General features: G+C 43.2%; 1 protein-coding gene across 3 annotated transcripts in view; it reads left to right on the top strand.

The window, feature by feature from the left end:
• Positions 1–19,818, top strand: part of SLC28A1 (solute carrier family 28 member 1) — a 101,186-nt gene that overhangs the window by 17,225 nt on the left and 64,143 nt on the right. For all 3 annotated transcript variants that reach the window (XM_073652680.1, XM_073652679.1, XM_073652678.1), the window contains 3 exons: positions 643–767; positions 14,531–14,622; positions 17,958–18,147. In XM_073652680.1, the coding sequence (XP_073508781.1) occupies positions 643–767; positions 14,531–14,622; positions 17,958–18,147 (407 nt within the window). The remainder of the gene's footprint in view (positions 1–642; positions 768–14,530; positions 14,623–17,957; positions 18,148–19,818) is intronic.

Here is a 19,818-nt window from a genome sequence, read left to right as displayed (position 1 = left end):
TGCCGTCTACACAAGCTGCCGATCATCTGATGAACGAGCAAAACGTCTTTTCATCAGGTGAAATGATCTTTTGGTTTTCATAAAAGATAATCTCAGCAGGATGATGCGCTGACAAGAACACTGACCGCCTACACGCACTGAGCTATCTCTTACAGATTGTTCATTGCACTCCATTAACCGCTGTCTTCCTGTCTAAATAGGCCATTAAACAACTGCCAATAGGTAAATATTTACTAATTTGCGGTCATATTATGTTGCCAAATCAGTTAATGTAAACCCAGCGTAAGGACTTGTGATGGTCCAAACCATTAATTTAATTGTATTCCGTAACCTGATGCATGTCGGTCTGCATAAGATACTGCCTCCACAGGATAGGTGGAACATGAACACTAGAATGGTGGTCTCAACATCCTGTTTCTCTTTACTTCCTATAGCAACCAATGGTGCAACATCAGACATTCTTGACCATGCTGCGCCATTCACAAACTGACCAAATACAGAAGTGTGAATGAGACCTAATTCCACCCCTAACTATACCTAAAACAATTTTTCAGGTTGCAAATTAGTCCTTTTGATCTCATGTAAAAAATATGCATTATGTGGCTTGTACCTATTCATTGTATTTTTTTGTGTTTTTATAAGGTGAATGATAAAAATTTAAATGGAAATTATGATGATGTTGAGATTGGCAAAAAAATACCAGATGAGTTTTATGATGATGTTGGAATTAGCAATAAGAAAACTAAAAATACATCAAATTTTTTAAGGTAAGAATACAGGCATAGCTTCTATATGTTTCCTATGTAACTATTGAAATCCAATTGCATATTTAACCCCTTCACGCTGCAGACATTTTTTCTTATTTCATCCACATCTTCCAAGAGCCAAAACCTTATTTTCCTCTGAAAATAACTGCATGAAGCTTGTTTTCTTTGCAGAGCAAGTTGTATTTTTTAAATAATTATAAAAAAAGCGTAAAAGTCTGATCTATGAAAATCTAAAATTAATTAACCGAATTAATTAATTGAAAAATGGGATAAAGGGAAAAAAAAAAAACCTCCAAAAAATGTAATAGGTGATCACAATGTTGTATCTAGCCGTAAATAGTATCAATAAAAACATTATTTCACTAAAAAAAATGAAAATGTTACAGGTCTTTAAAAATTGGTGACACAAATTAATTTTTGTTTCAACAAATTTCCGAATTTCATTAATCACTTGAATAAAAAAAATTTTTTTTACGAAAATGTAGTTACCTGGAGAATTATGTTTCCAGGTCATTTTTACTGAACAGGGAATGTCGTAAAAACAAAAAATAATTGCAAAATTTAAGCTGTTTCTCCATTTAACCTAACAAGAAAGAACCCTAAAAATTAACTTTTAATAGATATTGATTAAAAATATTCATTTATAAGACACATATAGCGCTGAACACAAAAAGTAGACAAAGTGCAATGCTAAAGTGACATAGTGCAAATCCAGTGTGTTATCAGGCTACAGACAGTTCTGCCGTACTATACAAAAAATTCTTTCACTCAGGCTGGACGGCCCATTATACGATAATATCTCCACATATTTAATTAATGTGGTTTGGTCGTGTAGCCATAGTCTAAAACACAGATAATTCGAAGGTACACTTTAGCAAATCATCTCAGTAGTCAAATATATAAAGAGTAGCAGGATAAACATCCTGAGTCCAAAGCATAAGTCAAATCTCATCAGACCTACTGTATATTCACAGGTGTGCACCACCGAAGAAATTATAGCAAATTATAGGGAAAAGGAAGGGGAGAACGTGTGAATATATAAAAGTTAATCTTTATAATCAACAACCATTAAAATAAATATGATAAAAATTGATAATTTTCTCATGCATCTACAGATGCATGTAAGACAACAGTCAAGATGGTATTTAGCCAGTAACCCACAAATATTCCCGGTTACGTAGTGTGTTGAGATTATTTTGATTATTCGGGATGCCTAACCCAGTCCCTTAAATCAATGGGTTAAGGCTGTATATTATACATTATGTTGCCCATTAGGTAGATAGTAAAGGCTATCCCCATTATAATTACTGCATGTCAAGAAATAATATTTATTATAACTTGTGGGTCTCATAGGACAACAGAAAATATCATGTTTGTCCCAAATGGCAGACACAAGAAGCAATGATGGTTGGTTAGTCCGTCATCAGATATTCCCACAAGTATAGGACCTGTATTAGTTGAATAATTGAAGTCACTGTTCATGTTGGTCAGTCCCTAGCCAGGGCACATTGATAATGCAAGTGCTGATATGGCCAGTATGGTACTATAGATGCTTGCGGTTAGCTTTATAACATGATAACATTATACAGTATATCCACACTACCGCATGCAGCATGCACCTAACAGCATGACTGAGTCAATGCATTTAATTCAGACTCAGTCATGCTGTTAGGTGACTGAGATTCATTTATCCCATTCAGCTCTAGTGATGACACCCCAGTGTACCGTCATAGACTTTAGTCTATTTATCATTTAGGCTGATTAGGGATAATATTTTAATACCCTCTACATTCACATTTTAATATAAAGATTCAATGCCGAACTGCACATCAATATAGGGCTGGGGTGCAATAATGTAATTCCCAACGCTATCCAAGTGTAAATATGCCCTACTCCCAAAAAAAACCCAATACAGATAATGTGAGCAAGGCAAATGCTAGGGGGTGATGGGCAAGCCTGAACCCTCAGGCAGCAACAGTGTAAACAAACCAAACCTAATGCCCTGATAGAGCTGCACGGCTAGCTACACTCTGATATAGTGCTAATCATAGTAACTGGGACAAGTTATCTCTTGATGGAGACATCTCGCCTTCCCCAGCGTTTGCAAAGCAATCAGCAGGATACCTTTTCTATGACTCCCATCTTCTCCTCATGAACCATAATTATGACTCGCCCCCTGGGTCCTGGGGCACTCGGATCCGGGCAATAGGGGAACGATGGGGGTAGTATTGGCTACCCGGTTCCGTGGCTCAGGGTGGTCAGACCAGTGGTAGTCTGCGACGCGCTGTTGGTGTGTCCGACTACGCCACCCGTGGATTGCGGTCAGTGCGGACCGCCGCTGCCAGGTAGACCGCTGGGGCTGATGATGTATGCAGCTGGGATAGTGTGACTCCCCACGGGAAGAGTGCGGCCCCAGGGCAGTATAATGGAAGATGGGGGTGATGGTGTAGGGCGTCCCAGTACCGTTAGTGCTGGAGGAGCAAGGAGCACACAGACAACAGGTTGCAGTCCAGGGTCTTTACTAGAACAGGTGAACTGACCCACAAACAGTCCCGGCTAGGAGGGAACCTGGATGTCTGAGAGCAATTGGGAAATTGGCCCTGGTCAGGGTGAGGGTGTAGGCCTACCGTGCTCTCTGCGCTCCTTCTGGCTATCTCCTCCTGGTAGGGTAACAGACCACGGTCCCGAGCTCACCGTGTCCTCTCACCCGTATGGTTTGCAACGTGGGTTCCTTTCTACTCCCTGCCTGGTACGGCTCTGCTGGTCCCTTCTGCTGTGGCGGAGCCTCCGGGCTTCTTAGGCCAAGGAACGTACAGTCCCCTGCGGACTGGTTATCTGCTGTAGGATGTGGAATCCTCACAGCCTTAGACACCAAAGTCTGGTAGAGTAGTCTCTTTGTCTGCCAGGACAGGCGTACTTCACCTCTTGTCCCTGGCTTGTGGCTCTCCTACTGCCACATGTCCTCTTAGGGTGCAATACAACTGTCCCTCTCTGCTCTGGGACACCTCTCAGTCCTGAGACAGGTCGTCCAGTTCTCTCTAACCCTGCCCCCAGTTCCAGCTTTAATAGGGGCAGCCTGCTCCCCCTACTGGCCTGAGACAGGAGGTATTGCATGCTAATGTTCCCCTGACCAGAGAACCTCCCCCTTGCTCTCAGACACAGCTTTATTATATTTGTGGCATCCAGGCCAGGGTGACACAATTACACTGGGAAGCACGGTAGAGAAACGCTGGGTAAGGCAAGATGTCTCCATAAAATTTCAATAGGATTGCGATCAGGGCTTTGTGATGGCCACCAGGGCTGTGGAGTCGGAGTCGTGGAGTCAGAGTCTGAGTCGGTGTCCATTTTGGTGGAGTCGGAGTTGGTATAAAATGGACCGTCTCCAACTCCTAAAATATATAATAAATTGGGTACAGTAGTTCAATGCAGTTTGTGGGGAATATTTTTTTCATACCAATTTGGTAAAGTTATGAAATGTCTTATAAATGTCTGTCCTCTTCCTGATCTAAGGGTCTAGACTTTTAGCTGAGATAAATCTGTGCTACAGTAAATTTATCACTTAAACATGAGGGAGTCGGAGTCCTGGATTCGGGGTTGGAGTCGGAGGTTTGGCTTACCGACTCCACAGCCCTGATGGCCACTCCAAAACATTGACTTTGTTATACTTAAGCCACTTTGTTGCCATTTTGGCAGTATGCTTCGGGTCATTGTCCATTTGGAAGACCCATTTCCGCCCAAACTTTAACTTCCGGGCTGATGTCTTGAGATGTTGCTTCAGTATTGCCACATATTCTTCTTTTCTCATGATGTCATCTATTTTGTGAAGTGCACCAGTCCCTCCTGCAGTAAAACAACTCCACAACATGATGCTGCCACCCCTGTGTTTCACAGTTGGGATGGTGTTCTTAGTCTTCCAAGCTTCTCTCTTTTTCCTCCAAACGTAACGACTGTCATTATGCCCAAAAAGTTAAATTTTAGTTTCATCAGACCACATGACATTTCTCGAAAAATTAAGGTCTTTGTACCTGTGTGCATTTGCAAACATTAATCTGGCTTTTTTATGTTTCTTTTGGAGTAATGGCTTCTTCTTCCAGTAGATGTTGATACAGTACTCATTTCACTGTGGATATTGACACAATCTTACCAGATTCCGCCATCATCTTCACAAGGTCTTTTGCTTTTGTCCTCTGGTTGATGTGCACATGTTGGACCAAAGCACGCTCATCTCTGGGACACAGGACCCGTCTCCTTCCTGAGTGGTATGATGGCTGGACATTCCCATCTTGTTTATGCTTGCGTATAATTGTTTGTACAAATGAACGAGGCACCTTCAGGTATCTTGAAATTGTACCCAAGGATGAGCCAGACTTGTGCAAGTCTAAAATTCTCTTCCTGATATCTTGGCTGATTTCTTTAGACTTTCCCATGATGCTACACAAAGAAGCAGTGTGTTTCAGGTGTGCATTACAATATATCCACAGGTGTCTCTCTAATTAACTCAGATGTTGCCAAAAAAACTATCGGAAGCTTTCAAACACATGACATCATCATATGGGCAGTCCAGAATTGTTTTCAGGCATAGTAATCTTAGTGTATGTAAACTTCTGACTTTGCAGTAAGTAATAAAAATGCCTTAAAACGTACTGACCCGAAGAATAACGCTGCCTTATCAATTTTACCACACGGTGAACGGCATAAAAAACAATTCCTGAATTGTTGGTTTTTGTTCATTCTGCCTTCCAAAAATCGGAATAGAAAGCGATCAAAAAAAAATTCTGTGCCCAAAAATGATACCAATAAAAATGTCTCGTCACCAAAAAACCCGTCAATTTTTTTTAACTCCTTTGCTGGCCATCTACAATTTGCTTTCAACAAATTTGCTCATCTCTAACTTCTAGTATCGGTTACTAATTCACTAGAGTTGTTTGGTTATTGTAGTAAAAAAAATTGGAGTTGGAAATTAATTGTTTTCCTTTAAGTTTTGTAAAATAGTTTTTTGCCTTGTGAGAGTGTTTGTCATCCCATGAATCAACATTGCATCATTTTAAGCCACACTGTTTTAGTTGCAGTACTAGCAACTGCAGCAGAGCCATAGCTATGGTTTCCTTCATCTGACATTAAGTTCACTACCCTAACACTGTATCTAAACACCTGGTCAAGTCATAGTGGCTTGTTGAGCACCCCCAGCTCATGAGGCACATGCCCCTGTTTATCTTCCTAGCTATGATGTCGAACTCCAACCCTATAGCTCTTTCTCCATTATTCTACCCATTTGCCTCTATCAGAAGACAACAAAGCTTTGAGCTTCCCAATTGGGCCATACTCTATATCAATGCTCATTAGTTTTTCTTTCAGTTTGAGCAAAGAAAGTCCTTATGGTGGAGAGATGTCTAGGCATGCATCCTGATTGTGGTCACTTTTGTGCATATACCTCCTGAGTGTATGTACCCATTAGTGGCCATACACGCAGTGTTTCCCTGGCCTAAGCCAGATTTAAAATGTATAAAAGGATGTCAAGAAGTATAATACACTGTTGCACTTTTATATGGTTATATGTTGTATAAAAAAAAATAAGTTAATCATTATATTGAAGAGAACCAGTCAGCATAATTTTGTAATGCACAGTAAATGGATGTAATAGCGATGCACCACTGATTACATTGATACCATTGGTGAAGAAATCTGCTTTGTTGTTGTTCTTTAATCACCATTTGAAGTTTTCTGCTACTTAGATTTCGGTGCACAGAGGCCGGACTGTGCCTGGGTCTTCTCCTCCCTGTCTGTGATTCCCCGCCCTTCTGCCTGCCTCCGGTCTGTGAATGACCTGCCTTTTCCTGTGTTTGAAATCTCAGCCAGCTGTGACCTGTAATTCACAGACTGGGGGCAGGCAGTGGGGCTGAGGAATCACAGACCGGGAGGAGAAGACCTAATTAGTAGAAAACTTCAAATGCTGATTACAGAAGAACAACAAAGTGAATTTCTTCATCAAAGGTATCAATATAATCAGTATTACAGTGCCATTACAGCCATGTCTTTTCTTTACATTACAAAAGCATGCTGACAGGTTCTCTTTAAAACCCCCTCCAATCTAAAAGTTATCACCTATCCTGTCTACTTCCAACCAAAATACCCCTTTAAAAATAGGTTAGGTGAATCATAGGCTAAAGGAAACTCTGGCAGCCTAATAGACAATTCATAATCCTGAACTTGCACCTTGTACATCTAGCAGCCATATATCTTCACTTAGTCTTACATTGGAATTTAACACTCATCCATTGCCCTAATGACAACTTTTTAATAGGAAGGTTCTCCACCCATACTTACAGTGCTTAGTCACATTTCACAAATTTATTAAAAAAATACTGAGCAACTTACACTTTTTCCAGAACGCCTTGGTGGTATTTTAATATTCAATATTTTACAGTTTTATTATTTTTGTATTGCTTTTTTTAACATTTTAATATTTAACTCTGGCTGAATCCATGACCAGAGGAAACTCTTTTGATATATTACATCTGGTCATAAAAACCTAGAGGACACAGCAGTATGCATTTGAATACATTCCACCAAGATTAATAAGGTTTAGGTTTCATTCAGACATCCGTGAAACACGTACGTGTTCTATCTGTGATTTTCAGAACATGTACTCCTTAAAATTTATTGTGCTAATCACATGTCCGTATTTTTACTGTGAACCCCCCCATAAAAATCATATAGACGTATCCATTTTTATTCCAAGTCTGAGAGAAAAATTACCCATACAAATCTATGGTTCTGTAAAAATCACTGATAGCCCAAGGATGGCATAACTGACAGCTCACTGATGCCATTCGTGTTCTGTCAGTTATTATAATTTTGTGAACCTATAAACAGGTGGCAGCTAGCCACAGGGCCAGTGTAACAGACTATATAGAAAAAAATAGGTAAAAATACAGCCAAAAGAAACAGCGTGTACATATAATACCTACAAAGGATGACTGCATTTCAGTACCATAAAATAAACTTTATTGAATCATAGGATAAAATCACAGTTGTATAAAAAGGTTAATACATCATGAGAGAAAGTTCAAGGAAGATATATGATGATAATATGTAAAAATAAAATAGTCTAAAATACATAAATAATGCACTCAGTTAACAATGGCAAAATATGTCATGGTGTACTGTGTATCCCCATGTATATTGGTTGAAGGTAAATAAATATTTGACAAAATGGGATAATATGACCGCAAAAATGGATATACTAATAGGTAAGTAATATATACTACTGTCAGACAATCAAAAAGGTCACACACACTCTGAAATGCTGTAGATTCTTTAGAGCATTCAAGGACCAAACTTATTAAAGATTTAAGCTTTAATATAAAAAATACAGTGCTTACATAAAAGAATAAAAAAGATAAAAATAAAACGACACACAAAAATGCAAAAACAGTTGTAAAATAAAAAGGGAGAAATAACAAAAAATACCTAGTTGTTCTTCTGTTTCCTTGGGGGGAGGAGAAAAGGAATTATGGAATACAACCAGCATTGGCAAACCCCCACATATAAACACCTTTCCATTCTGTAGTCCAGCTTTTATATACGTGGTCCTGGGCTCGGATTTCCATGACGGCCTGGATTGGACTATTTAAAAATTGCTGCTTGTGACTGGACAGTAGGCTAATTTAGGGGCCATGGCCTTGCATTTCAAATATCCTATGTCTCTAGCTACTCCCTCCATACAATAGGTAGAAAATATTCAGCTTTTTTATAATGTCCTTCTTGGTGAGATGTCGGGATTGACACCTCTGTACTCATAGCAAGAAGACCCCTAGTAAATCCAGTTTGTTCATTTGGTATAGGAGCAGTTTGCTGATGGCAGACTCAACTCCATGGAAATATATTTCCCTTACAGTTTTAATCTCTGGCAGTCTGTGTGGGAGGAGGGGCAGTACTGCAAAAGTTGAGTCTGATTACATACACTTCTAGTAGCTCTCCTCACAAATTCAAACGATGTTTATTGGCAAGACCAAGTACACATTAGTATTGACAAACTAAGTGTAGTGCTGCCAAATCTGCTGTACTGCCCCTCCCCCAACACTGACTGCTGGAGAGGAAAGATGAAAGCTGTTAATCACACTCAGGTCTGCTATGCTCTGGCACATGTAATCACTTGGCAGTGAGGAGAGTGTCAATATGTCTTACACAGAGCTGGTTCTAAACTATAGTGTGGGCATGTTCTTTTCCCCCTTCTATGTGTATGCCTGCTTATGATTGGCAGAGCAGGCAGCACAGTGAAAGGAGAGCTACTAGAAGTGTTTGTAATGAGATTAATCTCTGCTGCATTGCCCCATGCCCCACACTGACTGTGAGAGACGAAAGCTGAAAGCTGTTTGTTAATCACATTCAGGTCTGCTGTGCTCCTGCAGAATGTTTGTCAATACATGTCTCACACTGAGCCTGTTTTAAGCTATTTTTGGGACGTGTTCTTTCCCCAGTGTGTTGCTGTCTGCCTATGATTGCCATCGTCCCAAAGGGTTAGAAGTATATGTAGCACCCTGAGGACTCGGCTGCTACAGGGGTATTACACCTCAAGCCAGAGGTGTGGTATTCCACTCCCGGGTAAGGATGGAGTGTGGGACTGAGCTCAGATAGCTGCATACACTACATACATCTCATTTCCGGGGGACAGACCGACGGTACTCCCACCAGTATATGTGCAGGTACGACAGCGTCTGTCCCTGGCTGGAGTGGGAGGGGGGTGGAACATCCCAGTAGTGTAGGGGCAGATAGGGGGAGCAGTCTGGGTAAGGCTAGGAGCTCATTGGGTGCTGGTCACCTGAGCTCACACATAGAGGGAGTATATAAGGTGGGCACCATCTTAGATCAGGGTCAGTCTGTCAGAGTTTAGCCTGAGGAGCAGAGCAGAGAAGCTCAGCCAGAAGGGCTGACAGGGAGTTGTGGTTCCGGCTGGGCCCAGCTCCAAGGCCAAGTCTGAGAGAGAGAGAGGAGTCAGAAGGACCCAGAGAGAAGAAGAAGGAACCCCAAGACCCCAGAATACAAACAGCAGGGTGAAGGGTTGGCACCTAGGGTACCGGATCCCAAGCTGGCAGAGAGAAAAGCACACCTTAGCCAGGAACCGGAGGTCGTGGGCAGGATCTGCCACGACCCTCACCAAATCCACTAGAAAGGCATACCAAGCATAGGGTCAGGGAGCCCAGAGGAGGCTTGACCAACAAGAGACCCGAGGGAGCCGGACATAAGTGGATCCCTGGTGGGAAAGGCCAGTAGAAAGGACAGTCAGAAAGGAGCTCAGGACCACGCTCCAGAATTGCTTGGGGGTTGGCCGAGTCCAGGACCTGGTGGACGCAGCACGGCTCGGGTGGTCGCTTCAGGCCAGAGTGACCATAAGAACACCCGTAAGTAAAAACCCCTGAACTGCACAGCCCGACTCTGAGTCTTCTTGCTTGATCATCCTGCACCTTCACAACCACCATCCTCTACATCTGACCCCCTGAGGCTATACCCCTCCCGTTGGGGGTTATACTACCACAGCTGCACACATACCACCAGCCTCAGCGGACCCTTCTGCAGCGGCGGCCTTTTGACCGCAAATCAACGGGTGGCGTAGTCGACACTAAGAACATCAATAACATCTATCAAGACTGCCACACACTGAGTTTGACACCCTGGGCACGGACCGGGTCGCCGCCACTCGGAGACTACAACCCCCATCTGATCCGGCTCCGGGTATCCCCCAAACAGCACTGGCCCAGGGGGCGCGTCAACTTTGGCGTAGTCGGCAGGATTTCGTGCCCGCAACCACCGGGTACTGCGTGCCTGAAGAAAAGTTCAAATTTACCTCAAGAAGAAGTCTCCCGCCAGTTCCCGAGGGTCCCCGCCATGGGACGCCATCACGGATCGTTTCCCGCCTGTTGCCCGCCATCTGCAGCTTTTTCCCGCCATCCACGGAGTTTCCCGCCACTGGGAGACGATTCCCGCCATTTCCAGAAGATTTCCCGCCTTGGAAGAGCAGACGCCATTATGGGCGTGCCAGAGGGTGGCAAGAGGTCACCTCCCATCGTGGGCCAGGTCAAGGAATGGCGCCAAAAGCGGAAACCGCCCCCACCAACGGAGACTGTGATGCTGGAGATGTCCATCAGCGTGAGAGAACTGCCCCTGGAACTGACAATCACAAAGTTGCCCCGGGACCACCTTCAATGTGGGCGGAGACAGAACAAGAGAGCGAAGATGGGTGCAGCCTGGAGGAGTCTGGAGAGAGCGCACCCGGAGACAAGAAGTCTGGAGAGGACTCCGGAGAAGTCGTACCCGGAGATGGAAGGAGAGTCAGGCAGCACCGACCCTGTGGTCAGGAGCCTGCTGCAAGCAACAACCCCACTAGGCTTAGTGGAGATCCTGGCACAGCTCCCCCGAGACCGGGAGTGTGCACAGACCGCGCTGGAGCGCCTCGCATGGAGGATGGCCCAGGTGCGAGAGACGCTGACGGAGTGGAGCCGAGAGATGGCCCTGCAGGCAAGAACCCGCCAGCGAAGCACGCCACCCGAGACGAGGAGACAGACCGCCTCTGAGGATGGTGCAGGAGGAGTGAAGGCCGGAGACGGCGCCGAAGAGGGAGCTGAACAGATGGAGGCAGGTAAAGGGGACGTCCCTACCCCGAGCCGAGAAACCGCGTGCCTGCCCCAGCTCCCCGTCGCAGAGCCCGAAATTCCCCCTGCCGTGCCCGTCGCTGCATCGTCACCGCTCCAGACAAGGCCTCAAGCAGAAGCCGCGGCCGCGACCCCTGTGACGTCACGCGCCTCAACCCTGAGCGCGGCAAAGCAGGAAACACCACCGGCCTGGTCGCAAGGTCTAGTACCCCCGGGCACCGCAGTACCAACAGCGCCCTCTACCTCCACTGAGCCACCGGCCTGGTCGCTGGGCCAAGTAACCCCGGGCGCCGCCGTCTTCACGGTGCCCTTTACGTTCAGGGTACCCCAGGCCTGGTCGCAAGGCCTGGCGAACCCGGGCGCCGCTACCACCACCGCGCCCTCAACATCTAGAGTGCCGCACCTGGGTGAAGACTTGTTTGCCCAGCACACTTGCCCGGATGGGCAGCCCTTTATATGGCCACCGGAGTACTACCAACTGGAACTCCAAAAAGCAAGGCCCCTGTGCGAGCCCCTGATTCCGGCTCCGAAGCCCGTTAAGAGGACCCCGCTCCCGCTGGAAGAAGCGCAGTTCGAGTGGGACCCCACCGGAGGAGACCTCATGGGGTTCACTCAGGAAACTCGGGCAGCCGCAGCTGAGCGTGCGGAGTGCTGCCGCCAGCAGTTGGCAGTCTTCGAGCAAGAACGGAGAGAGAGGCGGGTCCGTGAGCAGCGGCTGCAGGAACAGAGCGCAGGGCAGAAGAGCAGGACCAGGAGAGACCCCCGTGCAGCTCATGGTCCCCGTACCACCGGGACTGTGATTAAGTTTCAATTGCAGCACGGGTGGGGCTTCATCAGGGATCACCACACCCCCGGCGACGTCTTTGTGACCAGAAGAGACGTGGAGTCCCATCTGCCGGAGGGACACAGAGGTCGTGACCTATATGTAGGGGACGAGGTCACGTTCACCCGGCACAAGTGTGCCAAAGGACCCTACGCCCTCCATGTACACCGGCTGACGGAGGAGGAGCTACGGTGTGAAGAGGAGCAAGAGGATCCGGACGGGTCTGAAGGAGGAGCAGGAGTACGCCGTCATTAAAGTACGGTAAAGAGACTGTACATAGTTACCCGTCAGGGTATAAGAACTGTTACTGCTGCTAGTTAAAATATAGTCCCCGTTGGAACCAGCAAATTGAACTGAAACCCGTGTGTCCCTATTCCCACTGACCGAGGACTGAGAGCGGTCATTCCTTTCCTAATACCTGGCCGAGGACTGAGAGCGGCCATATTTCCCCTTGTATATAGTTGCGCTTTTTTAAGGCGCCCCCTACCGGTTTTATAGGAAACTGTTGTTCTTCTACAAGAGACTGTCGTACTTTACCCGGTCACAAGTTGCACCGTGGCCGGAGGAACAAGAAAGTTTACAAGAATGTTTATATGAAAAAGTTTTATGCTGATAATATATATAATGTTTTATATGTTTATGTCGTTATGAAAAAAAAAAATTGTATGTTTATGGATGTTTTATTCTCTTACAGCCCGAGGACGTGCTGTGATTTACCAGGGGGGAATGTAGCACCCTGAGGACTCGGGTGCTACAGGGGTATTACACCTCAAGCCAGAGGTGTGGTATTCCACTCCCGGGTAAGGATGGAGTGTGGGACTGAGCTCAGATAGCTGCATACACTACATACATCTCATTTCCGGGGGACAGACCGACGGTACTCCCACCAGTATATGTGCAGGTACGACAGCGTCTGTCCCTGGCTGGAGTGGGAGGGGGGTGGAACATCCCAGTAGTGTAGGGGCAGATAGGGGGAGCAGTCTGGGTAAGGCTAGGAGCTCATTGGGTGCTGGTCACCTGAGCTCACACATAGAGGGAGTATATAAGGTGGGCACCATCTTAGATCAGGGTCAGTCTGTCAGAGTTTAGCCTGAGGAGCAGAGCAGAGAAGCTCAGCCAGAAGGGCTGACAGGGAGTTGTGGTTCCGGCTGGGCCCAGCTCCAAGGCCAAGTCTGAGAGAGAGAGAGGAGTCAGAAGGACCCAGAGAGAAGAAGAAGGAACCCCAAGACCCCAGAATACAAACAGCAGGGTGAAGGGTTGGCACCTAGGGTACCGGATCCCAAGCTGGCAGAGAGAAAAGCACACCTTAGCCAGGAACCGGAGGTCGTGGGCAGGATCTGCCACGACCCTCACCAAATCCACTAGAAAGGCATACCAAGCATAGGGTCAGGGAGCCCAGAGGAGGCTTGACCAACAAGAGACCCGAGGGAGCCGGACATAAGTGGATCCCTGGTGGGAAAGGCCAGTAGAAAGGACAGTCAGAAAGGAGCTCAGGACCACGCTCCAGAATTGCTTGGGGGTTGGCCGAGTCCAGGACCTGGTGGACGCAGCACGGCTCGGGTGGTCGCTTCAGGCCAGAGTGACCATAAGAACACCCGTAAGTAAAAACCCCTGAACTGCACAGCCCGACTCTGAGTCTTCTTGCTTGATCATCCTGCACCTTCACAACCACCATCCTCTACATCTGACCCCCTGAGGCTATACCCCTCCCGTTGGGGGTTATACTACCACAGCTGCACACATACCACCAGCCTCAGCGGACCCTTCTGCAGCGGCGGCCTTTTGACCGCAAATCAACGGGTGGCGTAGTCGACACTAAGAACATCAATAACATCTATCAAGACTGCCACACACTGAGTTTGACACCCTGGGCACGGACCGGGTCGCCGCCACTCGTACTCTACAACCCCCATCTGATCCGGCTCCGGGTATCCCCCAAACAGCACTGGCCCAGGGGGCGCGTCATATACACCCCCCAGTGAAATATGTCTGGTAATGTCTACTTAGATATAACACAAATTAACTGTTTAGGTGCCAAATACTTTGATCTCTAATATCTCTGCAACAAAGAGGTGAAACTAACAAAAATACAAAAGTGTTTTATTCTGCCTTGCATCTACTATTACATTGTGTGTCCTGTTCAACATGAACAATTTGATGAAAGGTCCTCATTAAATTACAACTTTCAGTGAGCTCTACATTCTCAATGCCTAAAGTTTAATACAGATTTAGCAATTATCATCACTTATTAAGATCTTTAATCTAATAGTTTTTATTCCATATGTACCTAGCAAAGTAGCCGAACCATATGACAAAGCTGCAGAGTTCAGCAAGAAGCATTCACGTATTCTGAAATACATTATCATTGGAATCCTTTGTGCAGGTAAGATCTGAGTTCATATCCAAGTAAAAATGCTAGGTGTTTCCTGAAATCATTGCACTAAAGATTTATATAGGTAAGTACTTTTGTTTAAGGTGTGCATTAACTTTAGATAAATTTACACTTTCAGTGAGTTTGGATTTTTGACTCGCATTCAAAGACCCAATTCATCAAACAGTATTTGGCAGAATTCTGGCTCCAAATTTTAGTGCAACTCATAGTTGTACAAAAATGTTGCAACTTTTGACACCTTTACACCACCTCTGTCCAGACCCACTATCTTTTTCAAAAGCAGGTAGAAATGAGCAAGGAGGGGAAATGGTCAAGCACTACCTGCAAATTCATAATAATTTACATTGTGGCATGAATCCCTACAGAAATATACTGTGATGCACAGCAACTGAGAGATTTGTCAAATACATTGAGAGGCGCATACCTCCTTATAACTTTGGCACATCTTACGCCAGTGCATTCTTCATCAAGACTGACATGCTAAATGCCAGTCTTGGTGAATTGGTGTTAAACTGTATTGAATTCTGTGATTTAGAAGTGCACTCTTTGTGGTTGAACTTTCCAGTGAAGGAAATCTCAACTACTGTAGCTCTGACAAGATTCAGGTATACAGTGTCCATTTTAGGACATGATCAGATATCAAAATCAAACATCAGAATGATGTCAGTTTGAGTCTAGAAACCCTGTCTGAGAACTGATTTTGTCTGGTGATTTTGATTTTGATGTGAGAGTCTGATGTGTGACTTTCTTCAAACATCAGAATCACAATGACTTTGTCACCTTGAGTATTTTCATGGTTGATCTCATAAGACAAGAAAAGCTCCCAGTCAGTATCTCTTGACTGCATAGCTCAGTGGTAAGGCATCAGCCTCTGAAACTGCAATGGCTTGGTTCAAATCTCAATAGGAATGTTATTTTGTTTTAATTATGCCTATTTAGCACACAAACTACAGGGGTGTTTTACTTTTAATATCTGACATTCTGATTGTCATCCTGCTGTGTTAAGAGTTTCAGATACGCTGTCTATTTGCATGGTAAATTACATAGCCAAAGTAAATTGGGATGACCTAATTTACTACTTATCTATTTCCAAGTGGCTGTACATTTGCATAATTTCTTAAAGGGGTCTAATGATAAAAAAAAAAAATTTGTAAATTTTTCTTTTCATCCACCCAAGAACTAGCTGCAAACTCCCAATTTACTTTGGATATGTAATTTACCATGCAAAAAGACAGCATATCTGAAACTCTTAACACGTTAGGATGACAATAAGAATGTTAGATGTAGATATTAAAAGTAAAACACCCCTGTAGTTTGTGTGCTAAATAGGCATAATTACAAAAAAAAAAAACATTCGCAACAGGATTTGAACCCAGACATTGTAGTTTCAGAAGCTGATGCCTTACTATTGAGCTATCCAGTCAAGTGATACTGATTGGGAGCTTTACTTGTCTTTATGAGATCAACCATGAAAATACTCAGGGTGACTGAAAGTCATTGTGATTCTGATTCTGATGTTTGAAGAAAGTCACACATCAGACTCGCACATCAAAATCAAACATCATTTAAATTTGGCTTGGGGGAGGTATTTCTGAAAGTCCCAATCAGTTTCAGACAAGGTTTGCACTGAAAATCATATAATCAAATAGATTGCTTAACTCTCCTCAACTGAGTTTATAGCTCAGTAGTTAGTGCACTGGCTTCTAGACATAGAGTTTTGGGTTCAAGTCCCATCAGCGAACAGTGAATTTTTTTTTATTATTATTACAGTTGTAAAAGTCCCTTGTCAGGATCACTTGTCAAAATCAGTTCTCAGACAGGGTATTTAGCCTCAAGCTGACATCAATCTGGTGTTTGATTTTGATATCTGATCATGTCCTAAAATGGACACTGTACAGGTACTTTGTAAAATGCTGCAACTATTTAATTTTGAGAATGATATGTTCTTCATGAATTAGGAGTCTGGTTCTGGTGTGATTTCTCTCAGCCAATAGTTCCTGTGTTGAGATAATCTTATATATGTGCCCCTGCTATGTGCTGTGTAATGGCTGTGTCAGACCGTACAGGAAGATGATCTTAGCTCCTGGGCAGGGGGGGGAAGCAAAATAGAATATACAGACTGGACTGAATGGGATCATAGCTGATTCTTTCTATGAGGGAAAACATTTCACTGCCTGTTTTCAAGAATTTTTTTTACTTGAAAGAAAGAAGTAGCTGCGATCCCGTGCTGTTCTGTCTGTATACTCTTTTCCTCCCCTGGCCACTAGATGTAGTGTGATCAGACAATGTCCCTGCACAGTAAAACACAGCCATTACACAGTACATAGCAGGGGCACATTTATAAGATTATCTCAGCACAGGAACATTTTTTTAAGCACATCGAATTGTGGAAGTTATTATTATTCAAAGATCTATTGAATAAAATGTTGATTAAAATGAACTTTGTTCGTGGGAAAACCCCTTTAAGTCAAATTTCTTAGAGCTGCCTCCCAAGTAGATAGGAATTTGATGAGCTTTTCAGATCCTCTTTAGATATTATTTAGACAAGTATTTTACAAGGCAGATGTGAATCTATGCAATACATGGACGAAAAATATATGGTAGCACTTTTTGTCCATCTATAGATGTTTTTCAGTGCCAGTATTTTTCCATTATTTAACCAGTTGTTTAACTTTCAACCTCATTTTGTTAATTTCAATAGGGTATCATCATGCAAGCATTCATGGTGCGATTTTGAAAATGGGGTCAACATTTGGAAAAATTAGTGCATGACAAAACATGCATGCAAATTGCATGCCACTTTAAAAGGATATTTTATATAATACAGATGTAAAATACACTTCTCTGAATGAGTCCTTAGATTGCATTGATTCAGTGCTTTTAGGTCAAGAAATTTGCCTTTTTTTTTTGCACTGCATGTTTTCCTTTTTTGGGAAGTTATAAGTTGCTGTCAGGTGTTGTTGCATTTGGTGTTTTTAACCGAAGTGATGATTTTTCCAAAAAGTTGCATTCCCGAGATGAGGCAATTTACCCACTGTGTTCTACTGTTCTACATACAGAGCTAAATTTTAATAATCAGTACTTGTGTGACCTATGTTTTAAGTCATATTCTGGTACATTTCCTAAATGCACCAAAGGAAGAAGGCAAAATACAAAAAAAGTATGCCTTAACCTCTTAGAATTCATAGCAAAATCAGTTATTTTTGAAAACTTTGTTTTATTCTTTTTTTGTTTTAATTTAGCAGTTCCCCATCTTACTATTACACCTCCTCAGCACAATATATAGAATAAAGGATAATTACATATTTACGCTTTCTGTTTTTTAGGGTATGCAGCCTACTTTATTGCAGCTTGTGTCCTGAACTTTAATCGTGCTATTGCTTTACTGGTAATAACATGTGTGGTAGTTTTCTTCTTGGCATATGACCTCTTTGTGGCACATTTTGGCAAGCGTATTAAACGTTTCTTTAAACCACTTGGTCGATGCTTGGGGAAGCACAAAAAATGGATCAAGTGGTGAGTTTCTTTTCTTCTAAAATATAACCAGAAAATTATCATACTCCAGAATTTAGAAAAAAAAGTTTAAGAGCCTTATTATATCATGTCGTTTGTTTTATTGTTATTTATGAGCTAAACATATGCCAAAATACATTTTTGTGGATGCATGTTATTGCAGAATTCATAATAAATGTCTTTTTAACATTAGGAAGTTCTTTATGCTGGTGTTTGATAGAAATCAATGGCATGAAGTGACGTTTTTAGTATGAAGTTTGCAAAATAAAAAAGTAAAAAAAATAATGTTAAATTCATTTTCAGAAGTTATTTCTATGAGATGAGATTCTACAGGGTGGGCCATTTATATGGATACACCTAAATTAAATGGGTAGTGTTGGTGATATCAACTTCCTGTTTGTGGCACATTAATATATGGGAGGGGGAAAACTTTTCCAGATGGGTGGTGACCATGGTGGCCATTTTGAAGTCGGCCATTTTTCTCAATGGGAAGAGGGTCATGTGACACATCAAACTTACTGAGAATTTCATAAGAAAAACAATGGTGTGCTTGGTTTTAACGTAACTTTATTCTTTCATGAGTTTTTTACAAGTTTATGACCACTTATAAAATGTGTTCAAAGTGCTGTCCATTGTGTTGGATTGTCAATGCAACCCTCTTCTCCCACTCTTAACACACTGATAGCAACACCGCAGAGAAATGCTAGCACAGGCTTCCAGTATCCGTTGTTTCAGATGCTGCATATCTCGTATCTTGATGGTATGGTGTGGTATATGGGGTACAAATATAGTGGGGCCATTCTTCATCAATGGAAACCTCAATGCCACTGGATATCTGAAATTGCTACATGATGATGTGTTGCCCTCTTTATGCACTGAAGATCGCACGTTCCCTGAGTTTTTCCAACAAGATGGTGCACCACCACATTATGGGTGTCAGGTCCAAGCATTCCTACATGAACAGTTTCCTGGAAAATGGATTGGTCGTCGTGGGCCAGTTGAATGGCCACCAAGGTCTCTCGATCTGACCCCTTTAGACTTTTATCTTTAGGGTCTTCTGAAGGCAATTGTCTATGCTGTGAAGATATGAGATGTGCAGCATCTGAAACAACGGATACTGGAAGCCTGTGCTAGCATTTCTTCTGCGGTGTTGCTATCAGTGTGTCAAGAGTGGGAGAAGAGGGTTGCAGTTGCATTGACAATCCAACACAATGGGCAGCACTTTGAACACATTTTATAAGTGGTCATAAACTTGTAAAAAAGTCATGAAAGAATAAAGTTACATTAAAACCAAGCACACCATTGTTTTTCTTATGAAATTTTCAATAAGTTTGATGTGTCACATGACCCTCTTCCCACTGAAAAAAATAAAGTTGGATCCAAAATGGCCGCCATGGTCACCACCCATCTGGAAAAGTTTTTCCCCTCCCATATACTAATGTGCCACAAACAGGAAGTTGATATCACCAACCATTCCCATTTAATTTAGGTGTATCCATATAAATGGCCCACGATGTACAGTGAGTCAATATCAATATTTTATAATGCAAAATACACCTTACTCCTACCACTTACAAATGAGTTAAGACAATTTAGAAAATGTATTTTGCAATGTCATCTTGTAAAAGATTAAGTAAGATCACATTCCATAAGTGCAAGATTTTATATGATATT

The sequence above is a fragment of the Phyllobates terribilis genome, unplaced genomic scaffold (genome assembly GCF_046119375.1).
Source record: "Phyllobates terribilis strain yellow unplaced genomic scaffold, ASM4611937v1 Scaffold_11__3_contigs__length_659146591, whole genome shotgun sequence".
NCBI classification, from domain to species: Eukaryota; Metazoa; Chordata; class Amphibia; order Anura; family Dendrobatidae; genus Phyllobates; species Phyllobates terribilis.
This window is presented reverse-complemented; position numbering and strand designations above follow the sequence as displayed.